Source organism: Daucus carota, chromosome 3, assembly GCF_001625215.2.
Source record: "Daucus carota subsp. sativus chromosome 3, DH1 v3.0, whole genome shotgun sequence".
NCBI classification, from domain to species: domain Eukaryota; kingdom Viridiplantae; phylum Streptophyta; class Magnoliopsida; order Apiales; family Apiaceae; genus Daucus; species Daucus carota.
Window position 1 is genome coordinate 10,136,779 of NC_030383.2, and position 21,599 is coordinate 10,158,377.

The 21,599-nt window shown below is 34.3% G+C and overlaps 4 protein-coding genes across 4 annotated transcripts in view; 3 read left to right on the plus strand and 1 right to left on the minus strand.

Annotated features, from left to right (window-relative positions):
- Positions 1 to 4,971, minus strand: part of LOC108214188 (transcription factor MYB41) — an 18,572-nt gene extending 13,601 nt beyond the window's left edge. The window contains exon 1 of the mRNA XM_017386032.2: positions 4,887 to 4,971. The gene's annotated coding sequence lies outside the window, so the exon portion shown is untranslated. The remainder of the gene's footprint in view (positions 1 to 4,886) is intronic.
- LOC108214187 (malonyl-coenzyme A:anthocyanin 3-O-glucoside-6''-O-malonyltransferase) lies at positions 799 to 2,518 on the plus strand. Its single transcript, XM_017386031.2, has one exon. The coding sequence runs from the start codon at positions 1,046 to 1,048 to the stop codon at positions 2,489 to 2,491; it is 1,446 nt and encodes a 481-aa protein (XP_017241520.1). The 5' UTR covers positions 799 to 1,045; the 3' UTR covers positions 2,492 to 2,518.
- Positions 4,876 to 16,805, plus strand: LOC108214189 (diacylglycerol kinase 5). Its single transcript, XM_017386033.2, has 13 exons — positions 4,876 to 5,270; positions 6,977 to 7,194; positions 7,295 to 7,417; positions 7,547 to 7,675; positions 8,386 to 8,471; positions 8,602 to 8,725; positions 9,824 to 9,872; positions 10,988 to 11,070; positions 12,170 to 12,237; positions 14,310 to 14,384; positions 14,749 to 14,836; positions 14,982 to 15,098; positions 16,279 to 16,805. Exons 2-13 carry the CDS (start codon positions 6,994 to 6,996, stop codon positions 16,585 to 16,587), a joined length of 1,452 nt encoding a protein of 483 aa, XP_017241522.2. The 5' UTR covers positions 4,876 to 5,270; positions 6,977 to 6,993; the 3' UTR covers positions 16,588 to 16,805.
- A 3,237-nt stretch (positions 16,806 to 20,042) lies between these two features.
- Positions 20,043 to 20,778, plus strand: LOC108213201 (uncharacterized). Its single transcript, XM_017384973.2, has one exon. The coding sequence runs from the start codon at positions 20,421 to 20,423 to the stop codon at positions 20,694 to 20,696; it is 276 nt and encodes a 91-aa protein (XP_017240462.1). The 5' UTR covers positions 20,043 to 20,420; the 3' UTR covers positions 20,697 to 20,778.
- The last annotated feature ends 821 nt before the right edge of the window (positions 20,779 to 21,599 follow it).

The following is a 21,599-nucleotide window of genomic DNA, read 5'->3' on the forward strand; positions in this document are numbered from 1 at the left end:
AATAGAACTACGTATGGCTTGATCCCCTATAAATATAGGGGTACGTAGGCACATTAGGGGATCATGAGTTGAGAGCACGTGAGACCAACTCAAAACCCTAATCTCAGCCACCCCCTAAAACAAACACCACCACTCTCCGGCGACCAAAACCACCGTCACAGATCTTGATTCCGGCCATGAACCTCATCTTTGTTGATTACCAAATTCCTCTATCAACAATTAATAATATAATTATTATATATATAAATAATATTTAATATAAATTACTTATTTATATATGTTAATATTAGTTTAACTTTTACTTAATATTTTATATATGTTACAATTATTTCCCAATACTAATTATAATAATTTTATATTACAGTATTTTCGTATGTCAAAATTTTTAAATTCGTGTTTGTATAATTTTAAATTTGTATTTTTTCTAATATAACTATAACTAATTATATTTGTAAGTAAGTTGTTTTAAATAATATACTTTTATATAACTAAGTTATCTTACTATAATATTTAAAATTTGATAAAAAGGGTGAATATAATTATACTTACATACCAAAAACGTATTTCATTAATTTATTAATATATCATTTTAATAATCTTTTTATATATTTTGTAAATCTCAATATATAATTTTCATTTTTAATATTATGTTAAAATTTATATTATTTTATTTAATACTACATATCAAATAATTTTTGCTTTTTATATGTTATATAAATTCATTAATTTTATATTATCAAAATTTCAATTACATAATTACATTCTTATATAAGTATAACACACCAAACACAGGTTTTAGAGTTCCATGTTAAATGGACATTGTAACCTAGTTCCGTGGAACTTCTGCTTCCTGTGTAACTCAAGATCCTGTCAACCAAACGAGGCCTTTATATCTTTAGCCGACCATGTACGCTACTATAAACGGCAATAAAATAATAGCTTGGATAAACTGGATAATATAGAAAACCAATGCAATGGGACTTGAGAGTTGAGAGATTAATTGACAGAGTCAAAGGACAGTCTGTAGCCATCGAAAAATCCCGAAATGTCTTCTAAGACCCACACCGTGACCGTAATCGAACACTGCCCAGTATCCCCGCCGCCTGGTTCAGTGGCTCAAACCCATATGCCCCTCACTTTTTTCGACCTTCTGTGGCTCAATTTCACCCCCTTCAGCCGCCTCCTCTTCTACAACTTAAACATTTCCACAACAGACTTCACTCAAAAACTTGTTCCCCATCTTAAAACTTCCCTCTCCAAGGCTCTCCAACACTACTTTCCATTGGCTGGTAATCTTGTGACCCCAACAGCTTATAATCCCAGTGCTCGTGTTTCCACCAGGCCCGCCATTCGTTACTTAGATGGCGACTCGGTTATACTAACCGTTGCTGAGTATGATGAAGATTTCATTCATCTGTCAGGTGATCAAACGCGATATTTTGATCAACTATCATGTCTTGCGCCTAAGTTGCCGCCAGGACATCAAGAGCAATCGGTTGAGGAGGGGCGTGAGGTACGGGTATCTCCGGTTTTAGCTATACAGGTGACATGTTTTCCAGGACAGGGAGTGTGTGTTGGATTCACCAGTTCCCACGCTGTTGCGGATGGGAGTACCGTGTTTAAGTTCATCCAGGCGTGGGGCTTGATTGCGAAAAATTCTTCCAGGAATTTTAGTGATGATGCAGTCTCAATGATGTTGGAAAATACCCAATTGTTTAGCCTCCCCTTTTATGATAGGAGTGTGATCGAAGACTCAAAGGATTTAGCTGGTGTTTATATTAGTCAAATGGGAGAGACTGATGCCTCTCAAACTCCTCCAGCTACAGCTAAGAAGGTTCGAGCTACGTTTGTGCTGCGCCAAACCAACATCGAAGCACTCAAGAAGATGGTCTCAAACAAATTACCAAGACTATCACATCTATCATCGTTTACAGTGGCGTGTGGGTACGTGTGGAGTTGCTTAGCGAAAACTCAGAAGGAAATTGCTACCAATGAGGAGGATGAAGAAGAGCATTTAATAGTTGCAGTCAACTGTCGAGCTCGTCTGGATCCACCACTTCCAGAAACTTACTTTGGAAATTGCTTGACTATATGTTTTATAACTACAAAAAACTCTCAGCTAGTAGGGGGAGAAGGTGAAGGATTTCTCAGAGCAGCTGAACTGATTGGAGAGTCGATTCACAAAAAGCTAAATGAAGACGGGATCCTGAAAGGTGCAGAGATGTGGTATGAGGAATTCAAAGAAGTGAAGACAAAATGGAAACGGGAGCATATTTCAGGAATTGCAGGATCGCCTAAGTTCTACTTCTATGATATAGATTTCGGATGGGGAAAGCCCCAAAAATACGAATTTGTTTCAGAAAAATTGTCAATGTCAGGTCGTAGAGATGCCCATGGAGATATAGAATTTGGGCTGTGCCTAAAAGAGAATGAAATGGTGGCCTTCTCAGCAATCTTTGGGGAAGGGCTACACTGTACTGATGAACTATAGATCTTTGTAATGTTGTCTTGTTTCTCATGCACAATGAACTCTTTTTGGCACCCCATTAGAGTTTCTCTAAGAAACTATATGATCAAACTTTCGAATAGTAAGAAAATGAGTATATATTGTGCAACATACAAGCATTACCCCAGCGTGATCACTGTGCTTTCAAGTCTCAAGTCTTTAGTCTCACACTACCTGGTGTCCATGTCTCACAGTTGGCAGGTGATCTCACAACACCCCAAAATTTTAATTCAAACACCAACCTCCAAGCTTGACTGTGATTATAATTTTGAATCTTAACTTCTAGTAGTTGGAAAGTTACTGTCGTTCTGTATCCTTAACCTTCGTCTTTGCTTATGAGAAATGCAAGACTTTGATTTTACGTTTCAAAGAAATGTCCAAGAGGACCAAGACCATTTTTCTGAGAAAAAAACTAATTTTTTCCCTAAAAAAAGTGATCATTAACCATCTTTTTGATGAATTACGATAATATATGATTACGGAATTATAAATTTGAATTTTCAACCACCTAAATGAAGAAATGGATAAAATACGGCTACTTATGTACACTTTACTCTACATTTACAAAGAAAGTTGAAGGCACATTCGTCGTGAATGAAGCTGATATTAAAGCACATTCATCATACCTCTGGATTTCTTATGCAAACAAAACCGTAACAGCTAAAAATGAAAGAAAAGCAAACACACACACAAGAAATCAATCCTATTTCTTTTCCTAATTTTTCACTCCAGACAGCCGCAGACAAGAAATTGCAAATATCGAAAATGTGTACATATTTAAAACGATTGAACTCACCACCCAAAGATGAGGACTAAAAACGCAACTATGAACTGTTTGAATCAACATAACTTATAACCCCCCTGAAATTATTCGTGATTTATATAATTTACGGCTTCTCTTTGTTAATTTGCAGTAAAATACAATTGTTCAGTTTATGTAGACTCAAACACGCAACATTATTTTGATCAGCGGAATGCCAGACTACATAACTAAATGAAAATATGTGACAGATTGTAATCCGGCATGAGATGTGATCACATGACCCATGTGGCTTTTAGAGTGGGATTAGTTGGTAATAGTGGCATTAGAGCATCTCCTCCAATAACGTTGGTTATAATTGTTAGCTAAATTGGACTTGTAAAATATTATGTAAAATTTGCTGAACTTGTAAGAGCATCCCCAACGATGTTGGGTATAATCGTTGACTAAATGGGACCTGTAACCTGTAAGACATTATGTAAAATTTGCTGAACCTGTAAGACATTTTGCTTCAATGGTATTGGCTATATTGGTTGGCTATAATTTAAAAATAGTATATTATTAATATTTTAGATTGTTAAAATAGAATATATCAGTTCAATATGATAATAAATGATGTGCAATCTTCTTACAGATTTCCAACAGACCTGTAGAGGTTCGACAAATTTAGCCATCCATAGGAGGTTGGCTAAATTTATAGACAACAGGTCACTGTGGTTGGAGTGTGAATTTTTGAAGTGGTTGGCTAAATTTTTTATTTTTGGCATGACAACTCACCTTTTAGCTAAGGGGTCCTCATGGTTGGAGATGCTCTTACCGAATTGTGGTGATTATTAAATTTATTGAGGGGTGGGATTAAAAATGATTATGGTTATCCTTCATTCATGATCACCTCTAGTTTTGGACGAGGACAGCGTGTCAAACTACAAGACAAAGGATTACATACCATGTTCGAGCTCATCCTCGATTGACCTTCATTCTCGCAAGAGGTCTCTTCCCGGATGACCATTAGTTGTCCTTCATAATATTAAATACTTCTTAACAATGTTTAAGAGGTCTAAGCACCTCTCTTCAGCTTTAGAAGAGAATCAAAACACTCTTATTAGAAAAAGATGTCTATTTACATCTCTTGCTAGGGAGTCTGTATGTTTATTCAGGTGGTGTTTTTGAGGTCTGTTCCTATTGAAATTCAGCAATGTATTGATTTAGATTTGATTCAGTAATAATATTCCCTGTTTTTCGCCAAAAAGAAAAAGACACTCTTGTTAGAAAGAGGCTTATGATTTTAAGAAAGATTCGTGGTTTAAGAGATGTCTGTGATCTTCATTTAAACAACTAAATATTCCTCCGATATATATCATTCTTTGACGTTACTAAATTATTTTAATTAGCAATCTCAGGCCATAACATATAGCAAAATTATTAACTTAAAGAGCAAAATTATTTATTTAAAGAAGTGAATAGTAATTAAACGTGCAATAAAAAAACTCTGATTTAAAATGCAAGTAAGGTCATGAAAAGACAAATTTACATCTATTAATATTTGAAACTGGATGTGAAATTTGACGAATAAAATACGAGATCTGACGATTAAAAAATTAATAAATTTTGCGTGTATACCTAAGATATGTGTAGATTCCAAAATCAGAAGCCCCTTGATTGATTCCAGTGGGGTTCCCAGCATCCATATTGAATGCAGATACCGCGTTGTTGCAAGTATGGGTTAGTTTGTTGAATGAAGCCATAGAATGCGAAAAAACAAGTAAAGCGAGACACACGCCAATCTTTCAGCATCCACTACTACATTAACCGATTTAACCACCCTCGCGTCGCATCGCATCCATTTTGGAAGCCGCCCTCAGAATTTTCTATTCCCGGTCTTCTCCTCGTCAATTAAAATACTTATATTCTATGTTTTCAATCCATCAATCACAATTCTAAACCTTCTGATCTCAATTCTCCATCTCAATTTCTCTGATCATCTTTTTCTTCTCCAGACTCCAGGTATGCGTATTTTTATTCATTAATTCCCTCTGTCTGTTTGTATATTTGAATGTATACTATTTTTACATGTATTTTGCGTAATTTAGTTTGCGTTTGGGGTTGACTGGTGGTTGAGATTCATCATCCTTTCTTATTATTATATCACACAACCTGAACGTATACAATTCATCTCGAATTACATTCGTACTAGCATATTGTTACATCGCAAACTGAATTGCTAATTGTACGTTATTAACTCACTTTCAGTGCTTAGAAGATGTATCAACTATCCGCTTTGCTTGTTTCTTCGTTTTGTGATGTTGCTTGTGTGATCGCTGTATGATACTACATTTTGGAAATTAGGCTAAATTTATTGACTGGCTTGTTTACGAGAAAGGCTTGATTCCTTTACTTTTAATTGCAAACCATTTGTAAGCGCTTGTAAACATATGAACAAGCCAAGTTTCTACCAATAAAAATAGAAAATTCTATTTGTGTAGGTTTAGAATCTCAGCTCGATTCCTCAAGGAAATGTTCGAGCTTAAACTCATTTATTACAAACTCGACTCATCTTGATTAGCTTACAGCTCTTGGTGGTGCTTGCCATAATGAAATTCTTTTAAGCGTTTCTTGCTATATCTAGCCTTGACAAATTTGGTCTAGGCAGAAGAAGGTGGAATTTCGGGGCATTTTGTGACTAGTTGGAAAATCTATCTTCTATGATGTTTCTAGAAGGCAGGTGCCTTGGAGTTTTAGGTGCACAAAGATAGTTTTCTAATTTTTCAATAAATATTATGTGTATATTTCATTAAGTAACTTGCAAATATTTATTTGATTTGAACTTAATTGACAATATATATTTTGTGCATAGGACCGCTAGCAAATCATATTTGACTTGATTCAAATTTGATCCAGTTTAGTTTTCACAGAGGGGCTGCTGTCAAAATTTTTTTGACTAATCTTGTCAGGATTAAACCCAAGAATTCCCAACTTAATTAAATTCCTTATATATTGGGAATGTAAAGTTAAAGATGTACTGCTGACCTTTGATCCACGCCTGAACCTATTTTAATTGATAGAGCAGATCCATTTACAGCCCTAGGCAGTCAAATAGAATCCTCAGTACGTATTTTCTACAAGAATATTTTTACACTGTATCTACCAAAGCATCTGCCTGGTTCTTGAATTTATCTTTTATTTTTTAAAAGAAAACTAGCTCCACTTGGCTGTTTCAGAGCAATGGCTATATTATAAAAATATTACATTACAGGGCATTAGATGTTGACCGACAACAAACTTCTTTTCATTTAGTAATAATCTCATTTCACCCGCAATTGATTATCGTGAACTCAACTTGCTATATCAAACTTAATATGCATCTTAATTGCACAACACATAACGAGGATGCGAGTACCATCATGTTTTACTTTTATTTGATTTGGTTAAAGTACTTTCATGGTGCATACATGTGCAACCATGTATTATAAGTTTTGCTTTATATGATCGAATTACTACTTTGTGGTGCATCTGTGATTTGGTGATCAATTACTGGTAGTAAGTGAATATACTCATTATTCTTGTAAACATGAAATTTTCGTTCAGCTTTTGCAGTCATTTATAATTTTGCTTGCCATCTCATAAGTAAATATGTCTTTTTTTTTTTTGTTATATCCTATATATATACATATAACAAATTTGTTTCTTTTTCTTCTTTTTTACAATATTAGTGCGGTTGGATCTAGTTATGGCAAGTTCTGAATCTGCTTCCAATGACCCTTTGAAAGAATTCTACATCCCTGATTACATATTTTTTCCTAGCTCAAAGGCTGATCCGCTTTCTGGAGTACCAACATGCCCGGTAATAGTTTTCATCAACTCCAAAAGTGGTGGTCAGTTGGGTGGGGATCTTCTAGTCACATACCGTTCACTTCTAAATAAAAACCAGGTATTATAATTCTTTGATATAGAAGATTAATTGATGCAATAACGTCGAACTTCTATTCTTGTTCTATTCCTGAGGTCGTCCTTGTGCTAATTGTAATTAGGTTTACGACTTGAGCAACGAGAGCCCTGACAATGTGCTACGCAATTTATATATCACTTTGGAGAAGCTCAAGCTTAGTGGAGACAAACTGGCCATAAACATCCATGAGAAACTGAGATTAATTGTAAGATTATTTACATGTATTATGCATAATTTAATCTTTCATGTATCCAACTTGATAATTTCCATTATGCTCTAAAACAAAACCTCTGTATCTAATATATGACTAAATTTAAATGATGTACAATATCAGGTTGCAGGAGGAGATGGCACCGCTGGCTGGCTTCTCAGTGTTGTTTGTGATTTAAAGTTATCCCACCCGCCACCTATTGCAACAGTGCCCCTAGGAACTGGGAACAATCTTCCATTTGCATTTGGTTGGGTAGGCATATGCTTTCATGGTTCACAATGTTGTTTTCTTTCTTTGGATTCCTTATAGTTTATATAAAGGCTGTGTTTGAAAGTTAGCGGTTTGGGAATAAATTAGAGGTTTGGGGTGAGTTAGAGGTTTGACCATTTCAATCCGCTAATAATAGTGTTTGATAGTTAGCGGACTGAAATAGAGGTTTAGGCTTAAAAAGCTAATTTTAAAAAAGCTACTCTGAGGAGCTTTTTGGGTTAGCGGTTTTGGTATGTGTCATAAAAAGCTAATGAAACAGCTATTTACCAAACAGTTTTACGCGAAACCGCTAATCCAATCCGCTAGTCAAAACATCTATTTCAATCAGCTAGTCAAAACATCTAATTCAATCCGCTAACAGCTAACCGCTAATCCCCAAACAGGGCCAAAGTTCTAATTTGGCAGCCCTGAATGAATAGTATAATCAACATTGATCCTATTTTCTTTGGCTGTAAGTAAAGCATAACACTGCCAACTACTAAAAACATTTCCACCATCTTATTGTATGCCCTGATGATTAATCATGTAAGTGGGTGGCACTTTAATATATGCACTAGTTAATGTCGAACATATTTTTTTATGACTGGTCTCAGTGAGGTACTAAAATCAGACTATCTGATATTGTACTACTGGGGCCTGATTAACTTTTATAAATCTGACTGTCTTATAGTGATCAATCTTGTGATATTTAGGGAAAGAAGAATCCTGGAACAGACAGCGAGTCTGTCATCTCATTCTTGAATAAGGTGAAGAAAGCAGACGAAATGAAGATAGACAGGTGTTGTATATGCACTCTTTTAACATGTCATCTTCCTGCTTTAAAATAATGGTTTAGGTGATCAGATGATATTTTTTTCTTATATATATATATTTATAGTTTTTGTATATCTGATTGAAATGAAATCCAGCTGGCACATTATTTTGAGGATGAAAGTCCCAAAAGAAGGCGACTGTGAGCCCATTGCTCCTCTGGAATTGCCACATTCTTTGCATGCATTTCATCGTGTAGCTGCATCAGATGAACTCAACAAGGTAAGATTGTTTCCCTCAACATGCATTACTTAACTAGTGTCTGGAGTGTATCTTAATTGGATAACAACGTAAAATGTGTTATTATTCCTTTCTTTCCAACTTGTTTGCATCAATGTGATATATATCGGCAAATTCAATTGCTTAAGTGCCAAACTGAGCCTCTGAAGCTTTACTTTCAAGTATGTGTCATAGGTAGTTATTTACGACTTTTTAAATCTGTATTGTACTCCGATTGTTTAAGCATAGATCTATTCAAGAATCAAATTTCTGAGTATGCCAATAAAATTATCTTTAATGTATTTGGAAGTTTTAAAATAATCTTGGTGAATAATTCATGTTATACTCAATAGAACAGATGTCCATCATTTAAAGTATTAAACATCTTAAACTGTTATGCAAATGGAATCCTTTAAATTATCGCCGTTGATCCTTTTCATATATCTTATACTTTCTACAATTTAGTTTATTGGTGCTCAATCTGAACTTTGAACCTGACTTTTGCACTTGGAAAAGGCCTAGCAACAGCAATCATTCAGCTAATGATTTGCTTATGGCCCTCTCATGTTTGGTGCTGGCCTACATATATTGTGTGTCGAAGGTTTGTTTAGACTTTCAATTAGGGGATAAAGGGGTTGAACTCAAGTGCCAAACTAAGGGATTGGAAGCAGGTTTATAAGCAGTAGCTATATGTATATGGTGCATGGCTTTTTTGAGGTCTTAACTTTTATTTTCATGGGCTTCTATAGGTTCACTAGTAATTATTACTCCCTCTGTCCCATAATAAACGTCCTCTTTTTTTTTTCAAGTTTTTTTCACGCATTTCCAAGCTTATAAAAAACATATTTGTAGACATTATTTTCTCGTATTTTTTATTTTGTATAAAAATTTGAACTTCCTATTTTTATACAAAACAAAAAACACGAAAAAATAATATCTACAAGTATGTTTTTTATAAGCTTGGAAATGCGTGAAAATAACTTGAAAAAAAAGAGGACGTTTATTATGGGACGGAGGGAGTATTTGCTTTCTATTAAAGTCCTATTGTTATTTAAAACTAAAGGCATTTATTTCTAATGATTATGCTGGAACATTTCCCAGGAAGGATGTCACACATTTCGCGGAGGTTTTTGGAACTATTTTAGCATGGGTGAGTGTGTGTTTTATAGAAGTTCATCCAACTGAAGTTTCTATTGCAAATTTTCTTGAAAAATATGTGCACAAGTAACTATTTATCATATTTATTTGTTTCTGCGTTAAATAAAGCTGTTTACTTGAATATCTAAATTCAAGAAAGAATTGCTCTGGACTATTCTGCTATACTGGAGTCCACCTTGTATCAAGTGGAATCCCTTAAAATGAATTCTTAGTGGCTTCTCAGCTCCGGGGACATGTACTCTTTCAATTGTTTTTTGGGTAGGGTTTGCTCAGGCTTAGTGTCACACTAAATGATATTAGCTCCTCCCTGTTCAGACTTTGAACCGATGGGTTTCTCACGTAGAACGTATTGCTGGATTTTCTTTGATTTCCATCATAATTAAGTGAGACACACACACACATAATTGTTAAACTAAGCTAGGCTCTCAGCATAATGAAATTATCAATTGTGCGCTATGGTTCAACATATCTGATCAGGCTTGCCCAGAAGATGTATATACGGATAGGTTAATTAAATGAGATGCAGAAAACCATGTAGAAAATGTCCAGGGAGATGCAGAGAAACTTGTTTAGCATGCACTGGCTTTATTATGTGAGGCTGACTATAGTACCCTACCACAAAGCCGACGCCTGGAGCCCTTTTAACTATGTCGAAGTATTGCTATAGTATTTTTGTTCCTCTGCAGAGAGAAAGATAGATTCTTGAAGTTTATTTATGGAAACAAGATCCACCATGCAACTCTATGATAAGTAGGCTTGGAAAGTGCATAAAACTGTTACATGACAAATTCTCTTAAGATCTTGGGTGTTCAGAGAAGGGCTAAACAATAAACCACTCAAAATTATATCAGTGTTAAATATACAATGTAATGTCAACAGCATGTCAATACATCTATCCTATGGTCGAGCTCAAGATATCTTGGAAATTTCGGCTCTGACATTATGCTAAATGACATACTATTCAAAATCTTTACGTGTTAGCACATGTACCCTAATACGTATATGACACGTATCTTAATAGTACATTATTTTGATTGCGTTGCCTGATTTGTAAGTAAGAACTTCATCGAGTCTGATAGCAAATCGGGTGGTTTATTATGTTGACAGGCATGGATGCACAAGTATCTTATGCATTTCATTCTGAGCGGAAGTTGCACCCAGAGAAATTCAAAAATCAGCTTGTTAATCAGGTGGTTATTTGTTGTATATATCTTAAAATGCAGCCATCTTGTCAAAAAATTAATAAAAATGTGCCACCATTAGTTTTCTGATTTAGTAAGATCATCCCCTTTTCTCCATGTATAGATAATTAACTATTGTTAATATACAGTTATCATAACCAAGTTAGATATATGCCAACATGTTGACATTGTTTGGATCTGTCATTAAGATTAGCATGTATAGGGGAATTAAAGTATCACGCGATATGTATAAGTTACCTCATATTCCAATACACTTTATGTGGATATAGTGTAGATGGTCCCAGAAAGTAGGCGGATAACACATATAGCCTGATATCAGATGCTATTTTTCTGATACAGAGTATCCTGTTTCTAGTGTCAGTCCTTAAAGACTTATAAAATGTATTAATTCAAAGGCCACTTTTTACTGCTTCTATGTTACTTATTTTTAATAGAGCGTATTTGTTATGGTTAACTAGTGGTTTTCAGCATATGCATCTGTGTGAACTACTATATAACTGGTTTACTTTTCTAATGGAGATCATTGAGACTTTAGATTCTCTTTCCAAACTAAGCTGTGGTATCGCGTGTTGCTTACATGTTCTAACTCCTGCCTTGAATCTTGATCATGAATCCTAATTTCTCAAAGAAAAGAAAACACCTCTTGTCTTTATACTTTTGATGTGAAACAATAAGAAACACTACTTTCCTTATCAGTCTTGAGTACTAGGTTTAGCTGTTTAGACATGTTTCCTTTTGTTCAGTGTCTCATGATACAGTTTCAGCCTTCGAGCATTTGATATTCATATCTCTAAGGCCATATCTCCTCTTATGTCAGCAGCTAGTGACTGTTATTTCTCTATTAGAGTATAGTCAGATTACTGCCACTAATGTGATTTAGAGTAACATACTATTCTAGATATTTATCTAAAAAAATGAAACATGAATGCACATTTGGTGTTCTGTTCAGATTTTTTTTCCCAGTGAATTTTTGTCTGTTGTAATTTGTTATCAGTAGAAGTTTGAAGTACAAGGTATCATTATGTTGACTTCTGAATACTTTTAGCAGAAATCCTTGTAGTGAATATATGTTTGTTACTTACCTCAGAAAACATATGCAAAGCTTGGATGTACCCAGGGATGGTTCTCAGCATCTCTTGTTCACCCTTCTTCAAGGTAAGTCTATAGACACAGTGATATACAAAATATCATCTTAAATTAAATTCTATATCTCTTCGAGTACCCACAATGTTGTTAAAGGAACAACTATCTGGAAGTTTAAGTCTAACTTTATTCTACTTTTCTCTAGATGTATTGGGCTCTGATCACTAACAACAAATCTTTAAAAACTAAATTTATTCACCTTAGTCACAATCAGGGATTTAGTTTTCAAATGATCTATAATATATTAATCTCAGATGTCGACATCACAAAAGAATGCATCCCTGTAGCTAATCAACATATCAAAAAACTGATTTGAATGATTGTAGTATAAAATAGGTTGGAGTATCTGTCGGTATGGGAATGAAAGACTCCCGAGTGTGTCTATCAGCAACATTCATATGGTCCTGTTTTTATAGTCCTTGGTGGAATTTATGAACTAATTAAAAATTTTCTGAAGTACCAAATATAAAGTGAAGGAGTCACGTTTACTTTTTTTTGGTTATCTTGTTTACTTCTGTGGATTTTTTTAATGTTGATGCAAAAATAAATTTCTGTAAAGTACATTAAAAACAGTGGAACAAACAAAAGAACAAAATTCTAATGAGATAGTTTGATCTGGTAACATATGTACTATGTTAAAGGGATTGAACTGAATTAAAAATCTAGTCAAGTGTGTGTTATAAATCATCTGTTTTAAATGTTAAGATAACCATGTCCGTATTTCTCTTATCAAGTAACCATGTTCATAGAGGACCTTGGAAGTTTAAATTTGACTACGCCTATCAGCTAGTTGGAGCCATCTGCTAATCCTCTTCTTGCCGAACCTGTTAATATAGGATCTTGAGTGAAAACTTTTCCAGAACAGTTGCATATATAAACATGTCTGTGTAAAGATCTTGAGATGACTAAAATGATTATCCTAAGAACTCACAATTTTCCCACTCTTTATCATGGGCTACACAAATATCGCCCATTATTTATCATCATCATGTCATCCTTCCACATTATTTTGTCAGCTTTGAAGTACCAAACCCCCAACTAGATGTATAATTAAATTCCTAGACCTAGGATTGTAATGTAAGGCCTCTGTTATCCGGATTCTCCATTTTTTGTTTTCATACCTGGACACGACATAGTTGTGGCAGTGTGGGTATGAGATCCTAGTCAGACTTCATACTGAGACCAGACACTTTACCTTAGAGCATCCCAGTTCAAAATGAACTAAAAGGTCTCCTGATAGCAGTTTTATAGAGAGTAAGGTCCTTGGGTGCTTTGTTAAATCCCTCTGATGTTTGCCATGATTCTGACATACATTATTAAGTGTATACTTTGAATTGGTTTAATAAAGTTTTTTCTTTAGGTACACTGAATTAGTTTATATAAATCGCAGCCGTCCAATATCTGATCCATATCTAAGGATCATAAATCTTTAAAAATAAGAATGTAACACTTGAGATCTATTCCTGTGTACGACATTTTTATCTGACTTCTGGTAACATATAGAGCTATGTCCTTCCACCAATATTTTTGGCTTTTCACCCTCGACCATATGAGGATCTTGGATAATTGTTGATTCAACCACCTTTTCAGGTTCTTAGTTCTTCCGTAATTATCATGAAAAAGATTACATCTATCCGGTCTTTAATAAAGCTTATGGAATTCTATACGTACTTTATTAGTTTGAAGTGTGAACACAAATGCTGTCAAATGTGAGTAAGTTATATGTAAAATCTCTGTGAAACTATATCTCTGGCTGGAAGTTTTTAAGTGATGTGCTGAACTAAATTTGTTGATCCAATTTTTTTATTTCTTTGGAGGACGGGCTTGCTTGTAGTGCAGGGAGGTAACATTTATTAGCAGAAAATCTAGATGGTTGATGTTGATAATTTTGTACTTCAGTTGTACTGACTATCTATGGTAATAGTAAATTTTTTATGTTGCTTTGAGGAAGTGCAAATCTGATTACAGCATATCAGTTTTTATGTCATTGTGTTGGAATAATTTCCTCTTAAATAATTTTTAATTAATTTTTTTGGAATCATTTACTTTTAGTTGAGTAGAGATTAATTTTGGATTCGATGCAGGAATATCGCACAACTTGCAAAAGTCAAAATCATGAAAAGTACTGGTGAATGGCAAGACCTTAATATACCTTCATAGTAAGAACATTTTTATACTGCTGTTCTACATATGATTGGACAATTAGTCTAATTTGATCAATTTATGCTTAAATGCTGGTATTTATATACACATAAGTAATAACATAAGGAGTTAGGTTTATTATAAAACGCATACCTGATGCTTATTTTCTTGCTCAGTAACGTCAGTCCACATTCAAGAAGTAAAAATTCGTTAAAGAATTTACATTATTGTTTCCAGTCCCATATCTATATTAGGAGTAGGATCTTATTTAAAAGCAGCATCTGCTTAATATTTGCATAAGTAATACCATTTTCCTTTGCCATTTAATATATAATGCTACTGGCGCTTTTATTCTAATATTTTACTATTTCTATTGTACAGTATTAGGTCAATTGTATGCCTCAACTTGCCTAGCTTTTCTGGTGGATTTAATCCTTGGGGGACACCAAACAAGAAGAAAATACGTGATGTGTGTTTGTGCTTGTTTGACTTTTTTTCCTTAATTTTTTATCATAATAAGTTCAACAATAAATTCGACCAACAGCAATTACTTTGTTGTCTAATCATGGACATGGTTATACATCTCTGATATATTACATTGGATCAATGTACAGAGAGACTTGACTCCCCCTTATGTAGATGACGGCCTGCTTGAGGTTGTTGGTTTTAGAGATGCATGGCATGGGCTTGTATTGCTTGCACCTAATGGGCATGGGACACGCCTTGGACAGGTCAGGAGTGAACTTCGAACTGACTATTTTTGGTTATTCTGTTGTGCATATCTTATAAATGACATGTACTATACAATCACGGCGTAGAATAGTGAAATTAGAGGTCAGTCATTTAATAGAAACATTCTAACTTGGGTCATAAATAGATAATCATTATAAATTGCACTATGTTCATGAATAAATTTAAAACCTAAAGTATTGTTTCTGTTACTTAAGTGCTCCGATGGTGTTATTCTGGTGTAAATGATTTAGCTTTTAATAATATTATTTCTGGGTCGCGCTCAAGAGAGAACCAATGCTTAAAATAGAACCATGGAACCACTAAGGTTCTGCTGCAGAACCTTATATTTTTCAGGATCCAAATCTAAATACATGTTTTTTACATTGTTGTATGTGTTCAAAAGTAATTTCAAACTATAATACAATAATAACACATTTTTTTCATGTGAAGTTCTGCTGCAGAACCCTTAACTAATACTAGAAATAAGATAATGGTTCTAAGGGTTCTCTCCCTAACGGTTCTCTCTGGAACATGACCCTATTATTTCTATGCTCCCATCATTAGTACTTCTCTGCCACCAACTAACCTAAATATTTGCATAACTATTTTTTAATGTTCCAGATAGCTTGATTATTATAATATAGTAGTTTCTTCCAAACATTTACATTTTGGTATATGAGCAAGGCCCTGGTTTTAAAGTTTCTTTATACATGACCAGCTATTGTTTTATATTTTAGTACAGAGGACTGGCTGCAGTAAAATTTTATATTTTCAAACTATTAAACTGGTGACAATAAAATGCTCTCTATTTGACTATGCTTTGGCTAAGGACTTATCTGATTTTGCCCACTAGTGAACAAACATTAGAATGAAAGAGATACTCCATTTATGTTACATTTTGTTAGTGATAACTAAAGAAGAATTTGATTGTAAGTTATCAAGTAGCCTCCGTTCATTTTTTGTTTTGCTAAATAAGCAGCCACCATTCTTACCTTCTCTTACTTTTCATGATTTGTGTAAAAGTCAAAGAGATATTAATTCTTTTAGACCAAGTAATATCAAATTTGTCGTTTATATTAGAAGTTCAGTTTATTGAATAACTAGAAGTTTGTGAACATTTTTTCTCTTGGATCTGCATGCCTTTCATCTGATAGAGGTATTCTTAATAATTTTTCCCAGGCTCGCCGAATCAAATTTGAGTTCCGGAAAGGTGCAGCAAGAGAAACATTTATGAGGATTGATGGAGAACCTTGGAAACAACCCCTTCCGGTTGATGATGACACTGTTGTGGTTGAAATTTCGGCCTTGGGTCAGGTGAAGATGCTTGCCGTGGAAAACTGCAAAGCGAAAAGTGTTTATGATCCCACAACTCCAGTCCGTCATGAAGTTGAGGAAGGTGATAGCAGTGATGAAGAGGAGGGAAGAAAGTTTGGTGCAGCTGATACTTTCAGAATGCCAGATGAGGTTGATATTTCACATCTTAGTTGAACCTATGGTTAGATCGAGTTTATGTTTGATTGATGAACTATGAACCTATGTTTAGATTGAGATTATGTTTGATTGATGTTACGACTTACAGCTAGTGAACAATCATTGACTAGATCTTGGTTAGACGCAGTCGTTAACTCATACAGCACATGTAGATTTGATTCATGCTGTCTTTTGTGTTTCATTTCATTGTAATTAATAGCATGCTCTTTACTGGCTGTTTGTCGCAAAAGTTCCCGAATGGTGTTTTGGCTTGGTAAGGAGTGCAACTGAGTTTCTGGGATGTAGCAGTTGTAAAAATGTCAGTATATCAAGGAAATGATCTTGATTTTTGTTTAAATTGGATTCACGCCGTTTTATATTTAGAGAAACCCTCTAACACCTTGCGGGCTAAATTTTGTTTAGTCAAGAAAAATGTTGCTGGCAAAAACAGAATTGGCAGGAAAAGTGAAACATTTTGATGGAGTATGACTATGATTAATGAGTAGACTTTAGATCTTGTTTGAGTATATCATTATGCTGCTACATGAATTTTGTAGTATGCAGAATCAGATCCCCGTATAATTTTTAATACCTTTGACGCTTTCCAGCCTCCTATAGTCCTATCCTATGTGGTTGATCTTATCCATCCACCTCTGATAAAGCAAGTTTATCATGAGATCAATTCCTTACTGATTAATCTTCCATCATGCACGCTATTTGATGCCTTGTGATCCGCTGCAGCTCATATATATATACAGAACATTGAAGAGAGGTGAAACAATTTTGTTTTTGTCTAAAGTTCTGAAAGTGAATCTAGATTCTCTATTATTTTAACTACTAGGCCAGCTAAACACTTATAATTGCTTATTATTAAGTATTATCTCCTCTTCTTTGGTGTTTTTGCTGCCTCTTTAAGTATCTGTCTTCACCTAATCTGAAGCCTCAACTCAAACTTAATTGTCCTTTCTGCTTATCATCTTTAACAAGTCTATATCAACTCTGTCCATTGTTCTACTATGATCCTCAGTAGAGTTTCCGAACAAGGCTACGACCAAGTAATGCAACAAGCTAGTGAAATTAAGGCTATCTGTGATTCTTCTTCTCCGGTGAAGCAAGTGTGTACCTTATCAGGTTTGTATTACTTGAGGGTTCTCGGCCAGCAGGGTAGAGAAACCAATGAGAAGAAACTTAAACAAGCAGAGGAATCTCTACGTACTGTAATGTACTTGAGCTGTTGGGGGCCTAACTCATAAACCCTCATCATGCATTGCAACAGATCGATCATCTTTTTTGTTTATGTCCCTTTTTTTCAACAGTTAGTTTGTAATTTCGTCATGTACATACAGATTTGTAACTTTTTTCAGAATGCCATATGATAAGTCTTCATTATCTTAAAGTTGGTCCAGGAGGAATTTCTGTGAATACTGACTACTTTGTGAATGTTGGAAAAGCAGATCTTTTTTCTTAAGATGTAGCATAACTTATTTAGCATCGAATTGACTTGTAAGTCAGAAAATAATCTTGGCTAAGTAGATTATGAAAATTAACCAAATAGAAGCAGACTTGTGTTGAGTACTGTATACTCATGAATGTGATTTAGTGAATTCAGCCCTTTTGGATATTTGGTTCACTTAACCATTAAGAATCCAGATATTTGAGAAATTAAAGAATGAGGAATCAACTGATGAAATATGAATGCACGACTGCATAATTTAAGTTCACAAGTCATTTCATAACAATTTTTTTAAAAAAAAATGCCCCTACTCAAAATAATTTCTAGGTCCGCCACTGGTATCACAACAAAGAAGCCGACTTCATTTGCTTTATTCAGTTGAGCACAGCCTATGGTTTTGTAAAGAAACACCCGGCCATCGTCCACAATATTCGTACTAATGTATGGGCCATCACACAACTGCAAACATAAAAACTGTTACACTGCAGGTAGCATGCATAAATAAGCCAGGCAAGTTGATCTGTGCATAAATTTGGAACTTACGATACTGCAATACTGCATATGTCATCCAAATACAATTCTGCTTTGATCATGTCCAACTGAAAGAAAGACACGCCCCTTGTTTCTGCAAAAACCAACAGAGACGTGCCATCGGTATTTAATTTTCCGTACACTATATATTAAGCATGATCAAGTCCAACACAGCCAGAAGAATTAAACCTAGCGGGATTTTGTATTGAGTGTTGTGCATTATATTTTTACTGCGAACAGAAATGTGTGCGACGAGAAAGGGTCTGATAGTGGCAGCGAGCCTGGGAGCAGTAGAGGGCTTGAAGGACCAAGGCTTATGCAGATGGAATAACACATTCCGGTCTGTTCAGCATTGTACCAAAAACAACATAAAAGAGTCCTGTTGTTCGAAGTTGGCAATGATGTCAAGAAGAACATGTGAGCAAGCTGAAGAAGTCGAAGATTCCATGAGGAAAGTCATGTACTTGAGCTGTTGGGGTTCTAATTGATCGTTATTTAGACTAAGTATTAGTTTTGAGAAACTAGTGTTTAGCGTTTTGTAATTTTAATCATGTTATTATAATTTTGTGCATTGGTACGATTTTTTACGATTTGTATTTGTCCCAGCTCGTCAGGCCACAAACTTGCAAGTAGGACTTTCACTAGCCTAAATTCACAATTATGATCTACATGAAAAAAGCTTTATTGTTTTTTTAGGTAAGCATAGAAATAGTAATACAGGTCAAGAGATGTCTAAAGCCCAAAACTCACAAGGCCCAGTGTCCCCGTCTATGGCCCTTTCACTCAAGAAAACATAGGATAATACTGAGAGGCTTAAATTTAAGTTAGGATCTATGTTCGATGAAGGTTTGTTCAATTACTCCCTCCGTCCCTTTTTACTTGTCCCTTTTGAAAAAATAACGCATCTTAAGAAAATGTTAGGTGGATATCTTGTTTTCATACATATCCCTAATAAATGTAATGAATTAGATAGAGTTGTGTATATATATATGCTAGTCAAACATTGGAAGTTGTTAAATTTTGAAAAACCATACAAAAAGTTGCTTTGAAAAGAGAAGTGGACAAGTAATTTGGGACAAATTTTTTTTTCAAAAGGGACATGTAAAAAGGGACGGAGGGAGTATTATATTTGCAATTAACATGATGTTTTTATTAAGTAATTACTTTATTATGTCAAAAATTACTAAATCATTAAAATAACTCTAAGTTAAATTATCAAAAATGATACACACGGTGTTATCTCAACCGTCAAACCCAGATATGGGGTGTTTTTCTTCTTTAGGGCTGTAAGGGTATTTTCAATCCTTGTTTTATAAAAACAAACTATTACATAAAGACCTTTTTTGAATAATATAAAATAAAGACTTATTCTTATATATTGTGTTTTAGAATTAAATATTTAAAAAATATTTAATAATTTTTATATCAAAACAAATAAACATTCCCAATAAAACAATAAGATATTTACTAGAAATAACTAGATAAGTATTGGAGAAATATTTCACTAGAACTCAAATGTGAGCTGTTGAAGTATGCATTGAAAACAATGGGTGAGTCATCTGAATAGAGTGACACATGTCACTTGATAATCCAAAACCATGGTTAAAAACCAGGAGTCATTCCCATTGTTTTTCACACTCTCCCACTGTTTTGTGCAAACCGTGTGTGTTTCATCTCATCTATCTTCCTCTATATATACACTCAAATTGGTGCTCTTAACACAACACAAACTCAAATTGGTGCTCTTAACACAACACAAACAAACACAACACAAACAGCTTCTTCACATATAGATCATCTCTTTTTCTCAAAATCACACCAAACCCAACTCATATTCAAGTTGAAGATTATATCAAAGATCATAAAGATGAGTGCAGCAAGCAAAGCATGGATTGTGGCCGCAAGTGTCGGACTAGTCGAGGCGCTTAAAGATCAAGGATTTGCAAGATGGAATTATCCTATTAGGTGCCTTCACCAACGTGCCAAGGCTAATCTTCCATCCTTCTCTCATGCCAAAATGTTGTCATCTTCGACACATGAGCCCGTCTTGGGGAGATTGTTGAACAGCAGCCAGGACAAAGCAAAGCAGTCAGAGGAGTCGTTGAGGAAATTTATGTATCTCAGCTGTTGGGCTCCCAACTAATCCAAGATTTAACTAGAAAGTGTATATATCAGCTATTGTAATGTAGAAATAACAGGAGAAATAAATTGATGTTTCCCTGGAAGTTGCTTGTTATTAGACTTCATAAACTAGCATTTTACCATCTAAACTGTCTGATTTATTCTTATGATGCACTACATTATCACAAGAAAATTATTACTAAGGTAAATAATTATAACATAACATTATTGAAATGAAACTCTTTTTATCGATAATTAATGATCGAAATTAAATAAACATCCAAGCAAGAGTTCTTTAAGCAATTAACACTATTAAAATAATGAAACTCTTTTTATCGATAATTAATAATGAAATTAAATATTAAAATAATGAAACTCTTTTTATCGATAATTAATAATGAAATTAAATAAACATCCAAGCAAGAGTTCTTTAAGCAATTAACACTATTAAAATAATGAAACTCTTTTTATCGATAATTAATAATGAAATTAAATAAACATCCAAGAAGAGTTCTTTAAGCAAGAGTTCTAACGAGCTTCGAAAAATCGAAAAATCATAGTCACGTGAGTGCACCCAGCGGCTAGTGGCTTCTAATTTCTACGTAAAAAAAAATGTCAAAAAATCATCGAGTGCCATTATAAAAAAATAAAATAAAAAATTATCGAATGCCAGCCAAAAAATGGCGAGGCAGCAGAATGATTGGCAAGGGGCAATCTAGACATTGTAACTTTAAAACCACAGGCTGCTCCCCCCACCGGCACGGCCTATTTCCAACAATTTTCCTTGTATGGTAGCTAAGCTGGATGAGTACATGTATTTAAATATTTTTATATAATATAATTTAATAAACTATTTTGAATTTTTTTATGACAAAAGTCTAATATCTGAATTTTTATAAGAAAGAAGATTATAGAAAATGTATAC

What these genes read in the sequence shown, in the direction of transcription:
- LOC108214187 (XM_017386031.2), top strand. Translation starts at nt 1,046, where the DNA reads ATGTCTTCTAAGACCCACACCGTGACCGTAATCGAACACTGCCCAGTA.
- LOC108214189 (XM_017386033.2), top strand. Translation starts at nt 6,994, where the DNA reads ATGGCAAGTTCTGAATCTGCTTCCAATGACCCTTTGAAAGAATTCTAC. An exon ending in ATGAGAAACTGAGATTAATT is followed by an intron (nt 7,418 to 7,546) that starts GTAAGATTATTT and finishes GTACAATATCAG; the next exon opens with GTTGCAGGAGGAGATGGCAC. An exon ending in ACAAGAAGAAAATACGTGAT is followed by an intron (nt 14,837 to 14,981) that starts GTGTGTTTGTGC and finishes ATCAATGTACAG; the next exon opens with AGAGACTTGACTCCCCCTTA.
- LOC108213201 (XM_017384973.2), top strand. Translation starts at nt 20,421, where the DNA reads ATGAGTGCAGCAAGCAAAGCATGGATTGTGGCCGCAAGTGTCGGACTA.